The 14,311-nt window shown below is 37.7% G+C and overlaps 1 protein-coding gene across 1 annotated transcript; it reads right to left on the bottom strand.

Moving 5' to 3' along the window:
- Positions 1 to 10,652: 10,652 nt before the first annotated feature.
- On the bottom strand, positions 10,653 to 13,915 carry LOC113776251 (PHD finger protein ING2-like). Its single transcript, XM_027321368.1, has 7 exons — positions 13,720 to 13,915; positions 13,503 to 13,574; positions 13,182 to 13,375; positions 12,679 to 12,742; positions 12,139 to 12,398; positions 11,987 to 12,025; positions 10,653 to 11,073 (listed from the first exon to the last, which is right to left on the bottom strand). Exons 1-7 carry the CDS (start codon positions 13,763 to 13,765, stop codon positions 10,969 to 10,971), a joined length of 780 nt encoding a protein of 259 aa, XP_027177169.1. The 5' UTR covers positions 13,766 to 13,915; the 3' UTR covers positions 10,653 to 10,968.
- Between the last annotated feature and the right edge of the window lie 396 nt (positions 13,916 to 14,311).

Raw genomic sequence — 14,311 nt, 5'->3', positions numbered from 1 at the left:
CTCTTGAAGGTCTCCTTGAGCACCTGAGCAAATAGTAATTGTCCATTACACACTATCGCTTAAAACCCCTAATTATCGAGGAAGATTGCACACTTGTACAATCTAAGAAAATTTCACGAAAATGAGCCTTAATTACTCATAAATCGAGGCTCAAAAATGGGGTTTTAAAACACAAGTGAAATCTGATTTTCATCTTTGAAATCAAGTGTAAAACGGTCTAGCAATATCGAAGGAAAATAGAGGGTTCGCAACCCCTCAATTTCCTTTAAGTTCGGAAATTTCAGATTTGTCACCCATATTTTGAAAAATCGTATCTCATTCTTTACAAGTCCAAAATTGGAAAACTTGGTGCCGTTGGAAACTACTTCCAAAGTACTAAAATTTCCTAGTAGACACTTTTCCATGATTCCAATTGGAAGATATTCGAAATTTAGCCCAAAGTTGCAGTTTTAGAAAGTCATGACAGATTTGGGTTGATTTTTGACAAAGTTTGAAAAATCGGAAAAATTCATACAATTCAAGCTAGACTCTGAAATTTGGAAATCAATTAGAGTTACAATCAAAGTTTAAAACACAACAAGTGGAACAAGAATCGGAGTTTTGAGCACCAAGATATAGTAGTTCAAAGTTGCTGGAAATTTGAGACAATGATGCAATTTCCAGGTTTAAAGTACCAACATTGGGATTTTGTTCGAGTATAGAAATGGACTCGGATTGGCACCAAAATTAGCAGTATTATACTACCATATAAGGGCTATTCCTCTACCAAATTTCATAGGAAAATTCATTCGGAAAGTTGGTTAACAAAACCATCAAAGTTTCTAAATCTTCAAGGCAAAGCTGCCTTGCACCACTAGTTTTCTTTTTCTCAAACCTTTGGCCAATAAAATGCTTAAAACATGTCTCATTTATGCTAACCAGGTCTAATAAGGATCCAAGATACATTTGGTAGGTGATTTAAACCAAGAATTTCGAAGAGCAAGTCTCAAATCAAAATTGGTTACAAATCTGTCCAACATGAGGGTTTTCTCCCACAAAGTCAGTTTCGAATTCTGGTCATAAATCACTCAATTCAACTCGGAATTGAGCGTGGTTGGTGGCATTGAAAACTAGATTCATAAGGCTACAATTTCTTAGAAGAAATAATTTTCAAAATTGTCCACAACTAGCTCACATTTGAGCATCAATTCGCTGCTCAAAACAGAGCTCCCAGTGTAGACGTGAAACAGGACAGTCATGTTTAAACTATTGGTATGGACGACTCAGGTGGAACCAGAAGTGCATTTTATACCATTGGAAAGCTGGGAATGTCTAGTTTACATTGCCACAAATGGACTCGATTTCGATGTCAGAGTAAAAAGTTATAGCCAAAACAAGAACACTGCCAGGGCAGTTACGGGAAAAATTTCCAGTTTTGCTGATTTCCGAAAACACATCATTTGGCCAATCAAATCACGTTATTTTTTTATGAAACCTTCTACACAACCCACACAATATATATACATCATAACCAAGTCATTAGAAATACGAAAAATCACTCTAAAGGTCACGGACAACACAGGGGCGGAAATGGAAAATTTTCACCTTCACTCCCCTTTGAGTTTCCACCGACAACACAACATTATTCCACTAAATTAAGCACTAAACCAACATTAATATCATCAAAACATAACAAATCAGTCCATCCAACCATAGTGGGAGTTCATAGAGCCCACACACCAAATTTCCAACATAAATAAAGCTACCCATAAGAAATTATGAACTCATAAGTGCTAAACAACTTCCATAAGTCGAGATTTGCAAGGTTGATCGTCACTTACTTTCCTAGATGTTTAAGGCAGAAATTTCGGTCCTCCTTAGTTCAAGAAAAATCGTGGATTTGAAGCTCTTTTGTGGCTTGAGTTGCTCTCCAAGTAGATTGCAAAGTGTGGTTACAGTTTGAGGTGATTTGGAGTAAGATTTGAGGTAGAAATGAAGAGTTTTCTTTCCTTTCTTTTCTTTCTTGTTTTGGTCGGCTCTTGAGGTGAGAAAATGAGAGTTTCAGCCGTGCACTTGAGGTGAGAAAAGAAGGGTTTTGATCTGATGTGATGCTTCAATGAGAAGCTTAAGAATATGTGGCCAAAAATCGTTCAAAAGTCAACCCTCTCCCCGCACGCGCGTTTCGTGCTCGATTCCTCTCGAGTTTGTTTCATTTGAGCACTATACCTCTAATGCACTTATTTTCATACTATTATTATTCACGCTCAATGGTCTAAAAATAATGGTCTTAAGTCCCTGTGGCGACCCCACTTCCCCCTAAGGCGAACCAAAGGGTTGGCGGGCCGTCTGCCCAGCTCTCGCCAGGACTCACGCAAGCATTCTAGCCCAAAATCCTCCAGGGATTAACCTAAGCTATTACAAAAGGGATTCTTCCGAAACAAAACGATTTCTACTACCACATTAACTTCAGAGATAACAGTATATAGCTTAGCCAATCGACGGTTCTTAAATACTTCCAGCGACGCTCGCAATAGATAAGGATATACTATACTATTACAAACATACAAATTGAGTATTAGAATTAGAGATTACACTTTTCCAGCTTCAAGTGGTAACCAAAATAAAAGATACAGTACTTAACGTAGAATTCATTACAAACCGAGAATTACATTCAAATTGTTCAAGTACAACCATAGAAAATATAAGTAGCTCAAATTCTTTCAAACTTTCAGACCTGTAAGGAAAACAAATAAACGTGGGGTGAGCTAACGCTCAGTGGTGCCCCAAAACATGCATTCACGTAATTTCAAGCAGCGAGTAATAACTTAAACAAGTTAAGCAATTAAGAAAGCGTGTAACAACACAAGGTAGGATACAGGGGCTCTCAGGAGCCATTTTCCTCGCTTGAGCACCGTTTATCGTAGTTGACCCTCCGTCAACTTTCACTACCTATAATCCATGTAGATCCACTCATTTTAATCCTAACCCGTCACCATTCATACCCCTGTCCCGGGCCCGAACGTCGACTAAGGACGCAGTATACTCGAGATATACCTGTAGATAATTTGTCGAGAGATTCACCCAACGACATTTTTGTAGTTCGATTCAGGTGCCGAGGGATTCATCCAACGACGTAACTACTTTTAGATTCAGGGATTCACGAGAAAAGTGATTCACGCAAGTCACCACTCGAACGGCTAGTGCGATAAAGTACACACTGCTCACTTCGATGGATCAAAAACCCATTTTGCAATTTATCACATATCAAGTCAAGAAAGCACTTAATTCAGGTAGGAAAAGAACAGGCAGAGACACTCACCAAGAGTGGAGTTCAGATCTCAGGTTGGGAATCGAATTCCGCGTCCTCGCGATATCCTAAAACCCAAATTTTGAAACTATAAGTTTCTATTTAGTTTTTTAAACTTATTCGTATAAGAATTTATTTAATATCATACTAGTTTACTTTCTCAAGAGATTTCAAAAATCTATTTAGATTGAAGCTTGACAAAAGTAGTAGAAATGTTCCTTATTTTTTTATCCTTAGAGAAGGGTAACTAGTATCCTTTTCTTAAAATAAGTTGACAAATCTCTAAACAATAATGTTAGAAAGTTACTTTGAACATTTCTCTAAAGTTACAGCTTTTGCAAAAATTATCCTTAGAAACTATTTTTCCTAGAATAGGGTTTCTTGCTGAGCAAGTCTCCCAAGCTTTTCACTAAAATTGGTAAAGCTTGTGTTTTGGAACTTTTCCTATAGTTAACTATCCAAGTGCAAAGCTTAAGGAAAGAAAAGAATTAAAATAATACTTAGAGTTTCCAAAAACTATTTAACTTATTTACTATAGCTATCAAGGCTAATTTGAGCTAAAGGAATTTATCGAGTTGGAAAGTTTTAGGCAAAACCCTAGATATGAAGTTTTTATAATTTAATACTAGCTGGAAAATATTTTTGATAAATTTTGATCGCAGCTACTCGAGTTCGCAAGGTCGAAACGACTTCCACAGCTCCGACTCCGTTTTGAAATCATGTTATGGATCAAAATATGACAAATATTCACATAGCAAATTACTAGAGCTTCGTCAATCATTAGCCCTAGATTTCAACAAGTGCATTTCTGAATAAAATAAAGTGATCAACCAAGGCTTCGTCAATCATTAGCACTTGGTTTCAGCAAACCCAACATAAGCAAATAAAATAAAAGTAAAGCCCCAAGACATTCCAGCAATTAACTTCCATCATTCAGTAATACTTTATAAATTCATTCCAATGGCCAAGGGCTTCATCAATCATTAGCCCTGGACAACATCAATCACTCCCAACCACAATTTAGTCAAGAATTTAAACCACAAGTAAGCTAAAATCTCAGTCCAAATCCAACTTTAGTTTCACAAGGAAATCAGACATTCATACCAGGCAGTCTACTTTGAGGAGTCACGAATAGCAGTATACATGGCGGAAAAATATAAAATTTCTACAGAACGAAGACCCATGAGTCTATTTTCATATGCCACTGACGGCACTTCAATCGGATTTTCCTACACCAAGATATATGCATTTTTCCTAGACTGGTCAGAAGTTCCGAAAATCTGGAAGCTCTTGATCACATGTGGAAAAGCTCCTTTTTCTCTTTTTTTTTTTTATAAAACCACAAGGCTTTTAGTCTAACCATCCATATGGCTCTAGTAGAATTTTAGCACCACATTTTCTAGACAATTTCAACCATTATAAATTCAAAGAAAGTTTCACAATCAAGCTGGAATTTTTAACTCAAACTCTGGCGATCACAAGGAAAATTTCCAGCAGTTGTATATCCATGTTTTTGGTTAAATCTTTCAAAATATCAAATGACTCATTGCCAAATAGCTTTCACAGATTACATGTACATTTTGTCATGCATTTCGAGTTCCTAACGTCCTAAGGAAAAATTCCAGGAACCACTTAAAAAATTCCAAGTTCAAGTTCACAGCGTTTCACAGAGAAATTCCAGCAATAGCAATGGTTCTAAACAGAATTTTCTTTGGTTAAAACAGAATTTTTGGTACTCTATTAGGACATGCAAACACGTAGTTAGCTAGTAAAGGTTTCCAAATTCAAACTACAATTACACACATCTAACACAAATCCAGAAATTATAACAACTAGTCTCGGATGATCATTCATGAACTAATTTTCTGCTTCCATTTTTATTCTCTTGGTTAGCCGAGCTACTTGACCTCATGCAAGCTTTAATTAACATGTTGTTAACTGACTATTCGCCTTTATCAACTCAAATCATCACCATAAGACAGATTGAAAATTATATTTCAAAATTCAAGATTTCGGAAATTTTCAGTTCACAAGAATTCCAATTCACAAAACCAGAATTTTCCAAGTTCCTAGTTCATTGTCCAATCGTGTAACTCAACATGCAGGCCCTTAAGCATTTTATCTTCACTTGGATAGTTAGGATTATAGCCACAGCTTGTCAAAATTAGGCAAATTAAGCAAATCATTTCTTTAACCAGTCACGGCAGAAATTTTCTTCATCAAAACAGAATTTTCCTAAGCTTCTTAATTCATCATCCAATCATATAAATTATCATGCATGGCCCTGATCATAATAATCATCCAAGATTCAGTTAGTTAGTCACCACAGTATGCTCAGATTACTCCAGTTAATTAAAATTACAAAATCAACTCTCGGCAGTTCGCATAATCCAGATTTCCAGCAGCTTTGATCTTAGTTTTTCCGGATTTTTCCTTGGATTATACGTAGATTTAGATGCTCAAGTTCAACATGCAGAAGCTTAGCCACTGATTAACATTTTTAGTTTAGAAATCGATTTCAATTAACAACATCTTTCAGCCAAAATTTCCAGAATTTAAACGATCATCCCTGGTGGCCCAAATGTGGCCAGATTTTAAGTCCATTAGAATTTTCTAACTTATCCATGCTCACTGTCAAATGCAAAGCTTAAACAACCTCTTAACCAGTTTAAGTGAAGCTCAGAAGTCACCTCACAGCAAGCTAAGTTCTCGGACAGAAAGTTTGAAAAGTTTCCCTTCCTCTCGGCTCTCACGCACGAAGCAGATTCTGGTTGCAGCTGGTGGATGTTACAGTCGTGAAGTGGAGTGAAATGGTGGTGCAGAATGGGTGGAGCTTGCTCACGGTTTCTCTCTGCCTTCACTCTAGCTTCTATGTTTGCGGACAGAACCAGAAATGGAACCGCACTCTCAGCTTCCTTCCTCACTCTCGGTCGATGATATCAATGAAATGGTGGAGTGTTATCTGATGTAGGAAGTGTGCAGAGGTTATGGAATGGGATTGTGAAGTGGTGCTGCGGTTTTGAGGATGGTTGAGTGTCGGCAGAGATGGTGTGCTGCAGTGGTGAAGGTGCCGGTTGGTCAGCTAGGGTGGTGGTGTGTTGAAATGGAGAAGAATGCGGTTGGCCGGCTGGGTGGTGGATAATCATGCTGTCCGAGGAGCTGTTTGGCTGAGCAGAGAATGGTTATGGCCGTGGGTAATTGTGTGACATTGTGAGGGTAGTTTAGTCTTTTCACTTCTCCTCCTATTATCCACTTAAGTCCTTGGTTCTAACTTAGCTCCAAAAATTGTCCCCAAATGTGGTTTGAAAGTCTAATTATACACTGGTGTACTTAAACCCTTTATATTGAATATTTATCGGTTGCACGTTAGTATTAAGGTTCCTAATAACGCTTAACAATCTTGCTTGATTAATTAAACTATTAAAATCAAGTTTGCCCTTAATATATAAATCTAACATTTTATGTTAATACGAAAAAAAAGAATAAAAATTTAATCTAGCTCTAAATATCTTAACTTAGTCTAGCAAAACTAAGAAATTTCATAACTTAGAAAAATTATATTAATTTTCACATAAACGTGTTTTTTTTTCGTACTTAATTGCAAACAAGTAAAAGTAATGCTAAAAATTATTAATGAATAAAAGATGCAAGTGAAATACGAAATGATATTTGAATATATTTTCAGGGTTCTCACAGTCCCTCAATTAATCGCGCGTGAAAATGCCTACCTCCGATTTGTGCGCGATAAAGCGAAACTTTCAAGAAATTCTTATAACGATAGCTTCACTAACTAATAATAGAACACTTAAACATAAAAATTGCTATTTCAAGACTAATGTACAAGTCTCCAATTTTTCAAGCTTATTGTATCCTCGAATCGATTATTGTTTCCAAACGCGTATTCACTAATCTCACTTAACGAGCTTTCAAAAATTAAATTTTGAAACAAGTCAGTTTAAAAATATAAGTCATAGTTCCATGTAATTGGGTCTAAAAAGATTTGAAATATATTATTCAGAGAAAATGGGTGAATAAATACTTAATTAAGGCAGTAGAATAATATAAAATAAGAAAATTTCAGGTCCTCACAGGCCGTGCTTGCAGCGGAGAAGCATGTGGAGGAGGATGACTCAAGTGCTGCACAAGAGTCATTACAGCGAGCCAACGTAGAGTGGCGGCAGTGTTTGCTAGTGGAGGAGAGTTTTTGGAAGCAAAAAGCGAGAGTTCGCTGGCTAGATTTGGGGGATAAGAACACTAAGTTTTTTCATTCAGTAGTCAAGCAGAGGAGATTACAATCAATAGTTCATCGAGTCCAAGATGGGCAAGGCAATTGGATAACATCGGAAGATGACATAGGTGTAGAGGTTGTTCCGCATTTCTCGTCGCTTTTTTCGGCTGAGCCTACCTCTTCTTGGGATTTATCGCTCATTATCCCCAAGTTACTTCTGCCTTCTGACAATGATATGTTAGAAAAGGTTCGTATAATGGAGGAGGTACGGCGTGTGGTTTTCAATATGGATGGGGATAGTGCTAAAATTTTTCACGTTTGCTTGGGATATAATTGCTCAGGACATATATAATGCAGTTGTTAGTTTCTTCTGTGGAGCGGAGTTACCGAGGAGGGTCACAGCTACATTAATTGTGCTAATTTCCAAGGTGCAGAACCCAAACTCCTTTGCTCAGTTTCGGCCTATTAGTCTGTGTAACTTCCTCAATAAGGTGTTGTTGAGGATCCTTGCTGAGAGATTAGCTCCATTGCTGCCCCGCATTGTCTCCCCTAATCAAAGTGGTTTCATCCGTGGTCATCAAATATTCGATAACTTCTTACTTGCTCAGGAAGTGATTATGGGTATTGGAAGGAAGAATAGGGGGAAAATGTTGCATTAAAATTGGATATGACAAAAGCTTATGATAGGGTGTCTTGAGTCTTCCTGGTTAACGTTCTACGTGCATCTGGATTTGGAGAAAGGTGGATAGATATGGTTTGGCGACTGGTATCCAATCCATGGTTTTCGGTTCTCATTAATGGGATGCCACGTGGTTTTTTCCTAGTTTCGCGAGGGCTCCGGCAGGGGAATCCTCTATCCCCTTCCTTGTTTATTTTAGGTGCGGAGGTCCTATCTCGTATGTTAAATCAACTTCAATTGCATCCCGGATTTTGTGGATTCAAAGTTCATAGGATAAATGCCTCAGGCCAAAGGATAAATGCTGCAAATAGTGGTTTTATGGTTCACTCGACAATGCCTCGAGGCAGGAGGGCTGCAATTCAGCGCATCACGGGTTTCTCTCAAAAGGTGTTTCCGGTACGCTATCTTGGGTGTCCGCTGTTCGTGGGGCGACAGAAGAAGGCCTTCTTCCAGGATTTAAGCAATATGGTGTACTCTAAGATCAATTCCTAGAAGAATCGATTGTTGTCTCCAGGAGGAAAGATTGTTCTTATAAAGCATCTGTTGTCCTCTATTCCTCTTCACTTATTGGCTGGGGTTTCACCCCCGAAGTCTATCTTGGCTACAGTGGAGAGGCTTTTTGCTAACTTTCTTTGGGGCACCGATGAGAGTGAATCAAAACACCATTGGATTTGTTGGAAGGACCTTTGTGCTGCTAAAGAGGAAGGTGGGGTGGGTCTTCGTTCCATGGCAGATGTTGTTAATGCTTTCTCAGTGAAGTTGTAGTGGAGGCTTCGACAGAATTCGTCTCTCTGGGCTAATTTCATGATGGCTAAGTACGTTTTTAATGCCCATCCAGGTATGGTGGGTGACTTAGTGGGGGCTTCAGCCACGTGGCGTAGGATACTTCAGGTGCGGGAATTGGCTGAACAACATATCACTTTTGTTGTTCGATCTGGGAGCTCAAATTTCTGGTTCAATAACTGGTTAGGGTCTGAGCCTTTGTCGTTGCGATTAGGCAATGTTTCGGATCACAAGGTCTCTGATTTTTTAATAAATGACGATGGAATTTTCAGTTTTTGGCGGTGTGGGTGCCTGCTGACATATTAATCAAGATTAGTCAGTTCGCTCTCCCTAAGATTGAAGAGGGAGTGGATGACTTGATGGTCTGGGCACCCTCACAGTTTGGAGTCTTCACGCTATGCATGGCTTTTGATTTAGTGCATACTCATGTGCCGCAGTCTTTTATTTTCTCCAGGGTTTGGCATCCCATAATTACGTTGAAAATATCCTTCTTCCTGCTTCGATTACTGAGAAATCGATTGTCTTTGGACTCTACGGTATGCAAATTTGATATATCTGGCCCCTCGAAGTGTTTTTGTTGTACAGAGGCAAATGTGACTCTAGACCATATTTTTTGTGGGGGTAAGATAGCCGTAGAGGTGTGGAAATTCTTGGGTTCTGCTGCAAGGGTTTTGAACTTGTGTGCTTCGGTACAGGGTTACATGGCCAGTTGGTGGTTTAGCTCGCGTACGAATGCATTTCTGCAATTTGTTCACCTGATTATCTCTTCTTTGATTTGCTGGAATATTTGGAAGGTTAGGAACAAAGCGCGGTTTGAAGGAAAAGTTTATGCTCCTGAGGCTATTTGTGGATTTATTTTTGACGATGTGCGGATTCTCTTCAATCTGAAGTTTCCAGGGTATTCCTTTGTCCTTACAACATGGCCAGAAGTTTATGCTTCTCTCGACTTTGTTCGTAAGCAGGTTTCGTTTAGGTTGGTGAAGTGGTTGAGACCGACTATGGGAGAGTTTAAACTCAACACGGATGGCTGCTCAAGAGGCAACCCTGGGAGGGCAGGGGATGGTGGAGTCTTGCGCGATGGTGAGGGGAAGGTCCTACTCGCTTTCTCGACATTTTTTGAGTAGTACTAGCATCCAAGCTGAGACAAAGGCCCTTCTTTTTAAGGTTAATTTTTGTATTTCACGTGGATATGTGAGAGTGCAAGTTGAAGCGGACACTTTGGTACTAGTTCAAATATTGAAGCAAGCAATTCGATGCCCATGGAGTATTGATACAGAAGTTCAAATCCTCCTTCAACTTTCGTCCCATTTCGTCAGCATTTCTCATTGCTTCCGCGAAGGTAATCAAGTGGCTGATTGCTTCAAATGTTGGCTGAGACGAAAGTTGTGACAGAACCTATCATCAATTTGCGGATCTCCCTACTAAAGCCCGAGGGGCATTTAGACTGGACAGAATTGGTCTTCCTTCCCTTAGAAAATACTAGGGCAATTCTATTCACGCAGCTTAATTTTTGCTTTGTGCTTCTGGGAGGTAAGGTCTATGCCGCCCCTCCGTTTTGTCTCTCCTATTAAGGAAATAAACTAAGTTTTTGCTTAAAAAAAATTAATTGCACTTAAAAAATAGTACAGAGACAGTTTAAGAGGGTAAAGTAATAACAACCTGTAAAAATAGAAAGGTAAAAGTTCAATGGTTTATCCAACTAAACGCTGAGAATCATGGGCAAATAGGCCTGCCATCTTGAAACTATCCAACTTGAAACGATTGATAACGTTACAATAGGGCTACCTGTATGACGGACATTCTGGATAAGTCTAAAGACACATCACGCATGTGAACACACAAGACTGCACGCACACATCTAATAAAAAAAAAAGCGCACACACGCACAGAATTTCAGCATTTCTAAAAGTTACGGCGGTACTCCATCAAAATTAGTCATAGATATAATGAACATGCTGCCTTGCTGCTAGAGATCAAATTCATTACATGAAATTAGTGTGGCAATTGTCTGCAGGTGGGACAATACCACTTTCCTCTGAATCTTGTCTCTGGTGTCAAACCAACACAAGAGTAATGGAACCATTCACCGCCTTGGCACTGAGAAGAACAAGAGATGTAGGTTTCATGAGGTAAGAGCTATATAACAAGAAAAAATAGATGTTGCACAAGATTAGAATTACATAACTCGGACCAAAAAAACAAATAGAGGTTGCGGGAGATTAGAGTTATATAACTCAGGCATGAAAACATCAGCAGCAATTTACAGCTGAAACGTGTAAACTTACAGCAGTTTCTGACAATAACTTGTTTGCCAATATATATATATATATATATTTACCAAGAAACGAGGTCAAACCTTCATCAGTGCCAATACTGTTTGCCAGATATATTCATTGTAAATTTATATTCCACCCTTTTCTAGCTTTGATCTTATAATGCATGGTCACTTGGAAAACATGAAAGGTTTCTTCTTCGTGCTTTTATGTTTCCATGTCTAAACTACAAAATCAGTATTTTGGCATAATGAACCATATCTCCTTACAAAGCAAGCCCAGGTTCCATAAGTCTTGACAAATCATTTCTTCTTATTGGGCAAGAAAGATAATAATAACCAAACAGGGCTTTGTGGATTACTTTCACAGTCTACTACTCCCTTAGTATCATTAACAAGATTTCAACTCGTTGGTAAGGTGCATTTTTGGCTGACATGGCATATTTGCTATTTAAGACTTCTGGGGGACAATACAAAAAAGTTGAGTGTAACCTGACAACATCCATGAAAGTGTTAAGAGTTTATATTCAAGTTTACAAGTCAATGCAATCTCTTGTTTAACATTGATCCCTAGTTTCTAGACTAAATAAATACAATTTTGATCTGATTTATTTGAGGAATCAACAGGTACTTCAGATCTGCAGCTAGTAGCATAAATCCTCGTATCATACAAAGATGTAATCTCAAATGCACAACAACATTCACACGTAAAAGAAACAACTTAGTACAAGGACATACATTTTCATTGTCGCAAGCAATCATATCCCCGAATGACACCTGAATAATGGAACATTAAGCATATAGATGTGCAGGTCAGTTGAAAATTAAATCCAAGGGCCTAGACTGGGAACAGTCATATCATAGCAAACCAAGTGAACAGAAGGCAGAACCTGATTGCAGACACAGTAGGTAGGCTCATTAGGATCAATTGGCTGATCAACATCAACAGGTGCAGTAAAATCCTTTTTATTACCACTCCCAGGAGGAGGCATCAGTTCAAAGTCTCTATCACGCTCCCGGTCCCAATCTCTGTCCCTGTAATCAAGCTTCTTAGACTGAGGTGTTCCATAAATTGGTTTACGCTTTTCGTTTTTAGGGACCAACGGTAACGTTGGAAGAATAGCTGGCTCATCTGCTGCTAATTTTCCCTCTACAAGAATCATAGAAAGAAAAGAAATTAAGAAATTAAGAACATAAACTGACCAGCTGCAAAAAAAATAAGATAGGGTATAAAGTCTAGTTAGCATTGTTGGAGATTTTTACAAAATATTAAAAAAAAAAAAATTCATTGAGAATGGTGAAGCACACAGTATGAGACTAATCCAAGTGCCACTTATCATCAATAGTTGAACTTGTTTAGTCTGTTCCATCATTTCTTTAGAGTATTCAAAAGCAGAATAGTTGGTCAACCTAGAAAGCTTAAGACATACCTTGCTTAAGATCTTCAGCAAAGTTGTTCAGATCCTCATCAAGACGTTTTATGTGGCTGTCTATCTGGAAAACAGGAACATGAAACGAACCTTGACTCGAAAAATCATTCCGCAATGTGTCATCACCAATTAACCAATCAGTAAGCCAAAATGACAGCTCTATTTAAGCAAATCCAAAATTGTAAAATTCCTCAAGGCATGAGAACATTGGAAAGAAGAAATTAGTAGTAAGCCTAAATTAAACCAGCATCAATTAACATAATATCCCATCCTACGCCTTGGAGGTGGAATAACCATATAATACTGAAATGAAATGTTCAATAATTAGAGATGCATCTGTTTAACAATCAATCATCAATATTAATGCAGTACGCTTATTATTTAACAGATTTTCGAGTTTACAGCCTGAATCCTTCCCCCTCGACCACTGGCCCAAAAAAATAAAAATAAAAATAAAAGCTTTTAAAATGGTAAAAAAATAAAAAGAAAAAGAAAGAGCTTACAAGATCATGCGCTTGTCTGGCCAATAAAACCTTCTCAGTACACAGGCTTAAGGTGTTTTCTTGAGTGGCCTCAATCTCCTTTTTCATTTTCTCGAATGCCTCATCATTATCTTGATCACGGTAACTATCATGATTCCTATGCGATGCCATTCCTAGACACAACTTCGTTTGCTGACTTGCCTGATTTATCATCGCTTTGCACAAGAAGAAAAAGGAAAAAATAAAACAAGAAAGGAAAACAAAGGGTATTGAAGGAAAAAAATTAATCGAAATGGTAGAAATGCTAAAATATATTAAATCCGAAGAAATTAGAAAACCTACCTTGGGAACGCTCGTCGAGTTCTCTAATGGTATTGAGTAGCCTCTGAAGTTCAGCAGGCAAAGTGTTTGCATCTGCTTAGAGATAATAATTTTCAACAACTCCATTGTCACAATTTCACAAGTTCCATTGAATCCCCAAAAAAGGGCCACAAAAACCACAAAAAAAGAAAGGAAAATTAAAAAGCCACGAACGAGAGAGAAGATGTAGGGAAATTACACTCTAAATAATCATCGACGAAGACTCCTGTTCTTGCAATCGCCATTAGAGTGAGCAAATTGGTAACCACTCCGATTTAATTTGGTTTAAAATCGAAAGGATCGTATTAGCAGCATTAAAGAGGTTAAGATGAGCGAGACGACGTTGCAGTTAAGGATGGCAATGGCGGCCCCGCGGAAGGCTAATGGGGGGTTGAAATTTTTCCCCCGTTGAGAAACGGTTTGGGGCCTAGGCAGTATATCTCCACTCTATCCCTGGCCCGCCACCCACTAAAAAATATAAATATATAATTATATATATATATGTATATAATTATATATATAATATTTAATTTAATTAGTTACAAACTTATGATAATGATATTATTAATTATATATATTATGTAATGAATATTAATATATTTAATACAATTGATATTACTAATCATACTAATAATTATATATATCTATTAATAGAAATTATTAATTTGTTATACTAAATGTACTAATATATTTATATTAAATTTCTAATTACACTTAATTTTTTTTCAAAAAAAAAGCACTGTACAATAATGAATTAGTGATTGTATTTATACAAAAAGTGAAAATTTGAC

This window comes from Coffea eugenioides, chromosome 6, assembly GCF_003713205.1.
Source record: "Coffea eugenioides isolate CCC68of chromosome 6, Ceug_1.0, whole genome shotgun sequence".
Classification (NCBI taxonomy): Eukaryota; Viridiplantae; Streptophyta; class Magnoliopsida; order Gentianales; family Rubiaceae; genus Coffea; species Coffea eugenioides.
The sequence above is the reverse complement of the archived record's forward strand: the minus strand, read 5'-3'. Positions and strand labels throughout refer to the sequence as shown.

Excerpts from the sequence above, each read along its gene's own strand:
- LOC113776251 (XM_027321368.1), bottom strand. The coding sequence starts at position 13,765 with ATGGCGATTGCAAGAACAGGAGTCTTCGTCGATGATTATTTAGAGT. Across the intron at positions 13,376-13,502 it reads ACTCGACGAGCGTTCCCAAG|CGATGATAAATCAGGCAAGT; the intron begins GTAGGTTTTCTA and ends TCTTGTGCAAAG. Across the intron at positions 12,743-13,181 it reads CCAGACAAGCGCATGATCTT|ATAGACAGCCACATAAAACG; the intron begins GTAAGCTCTTTC and ends CCTGTTTTCCAG.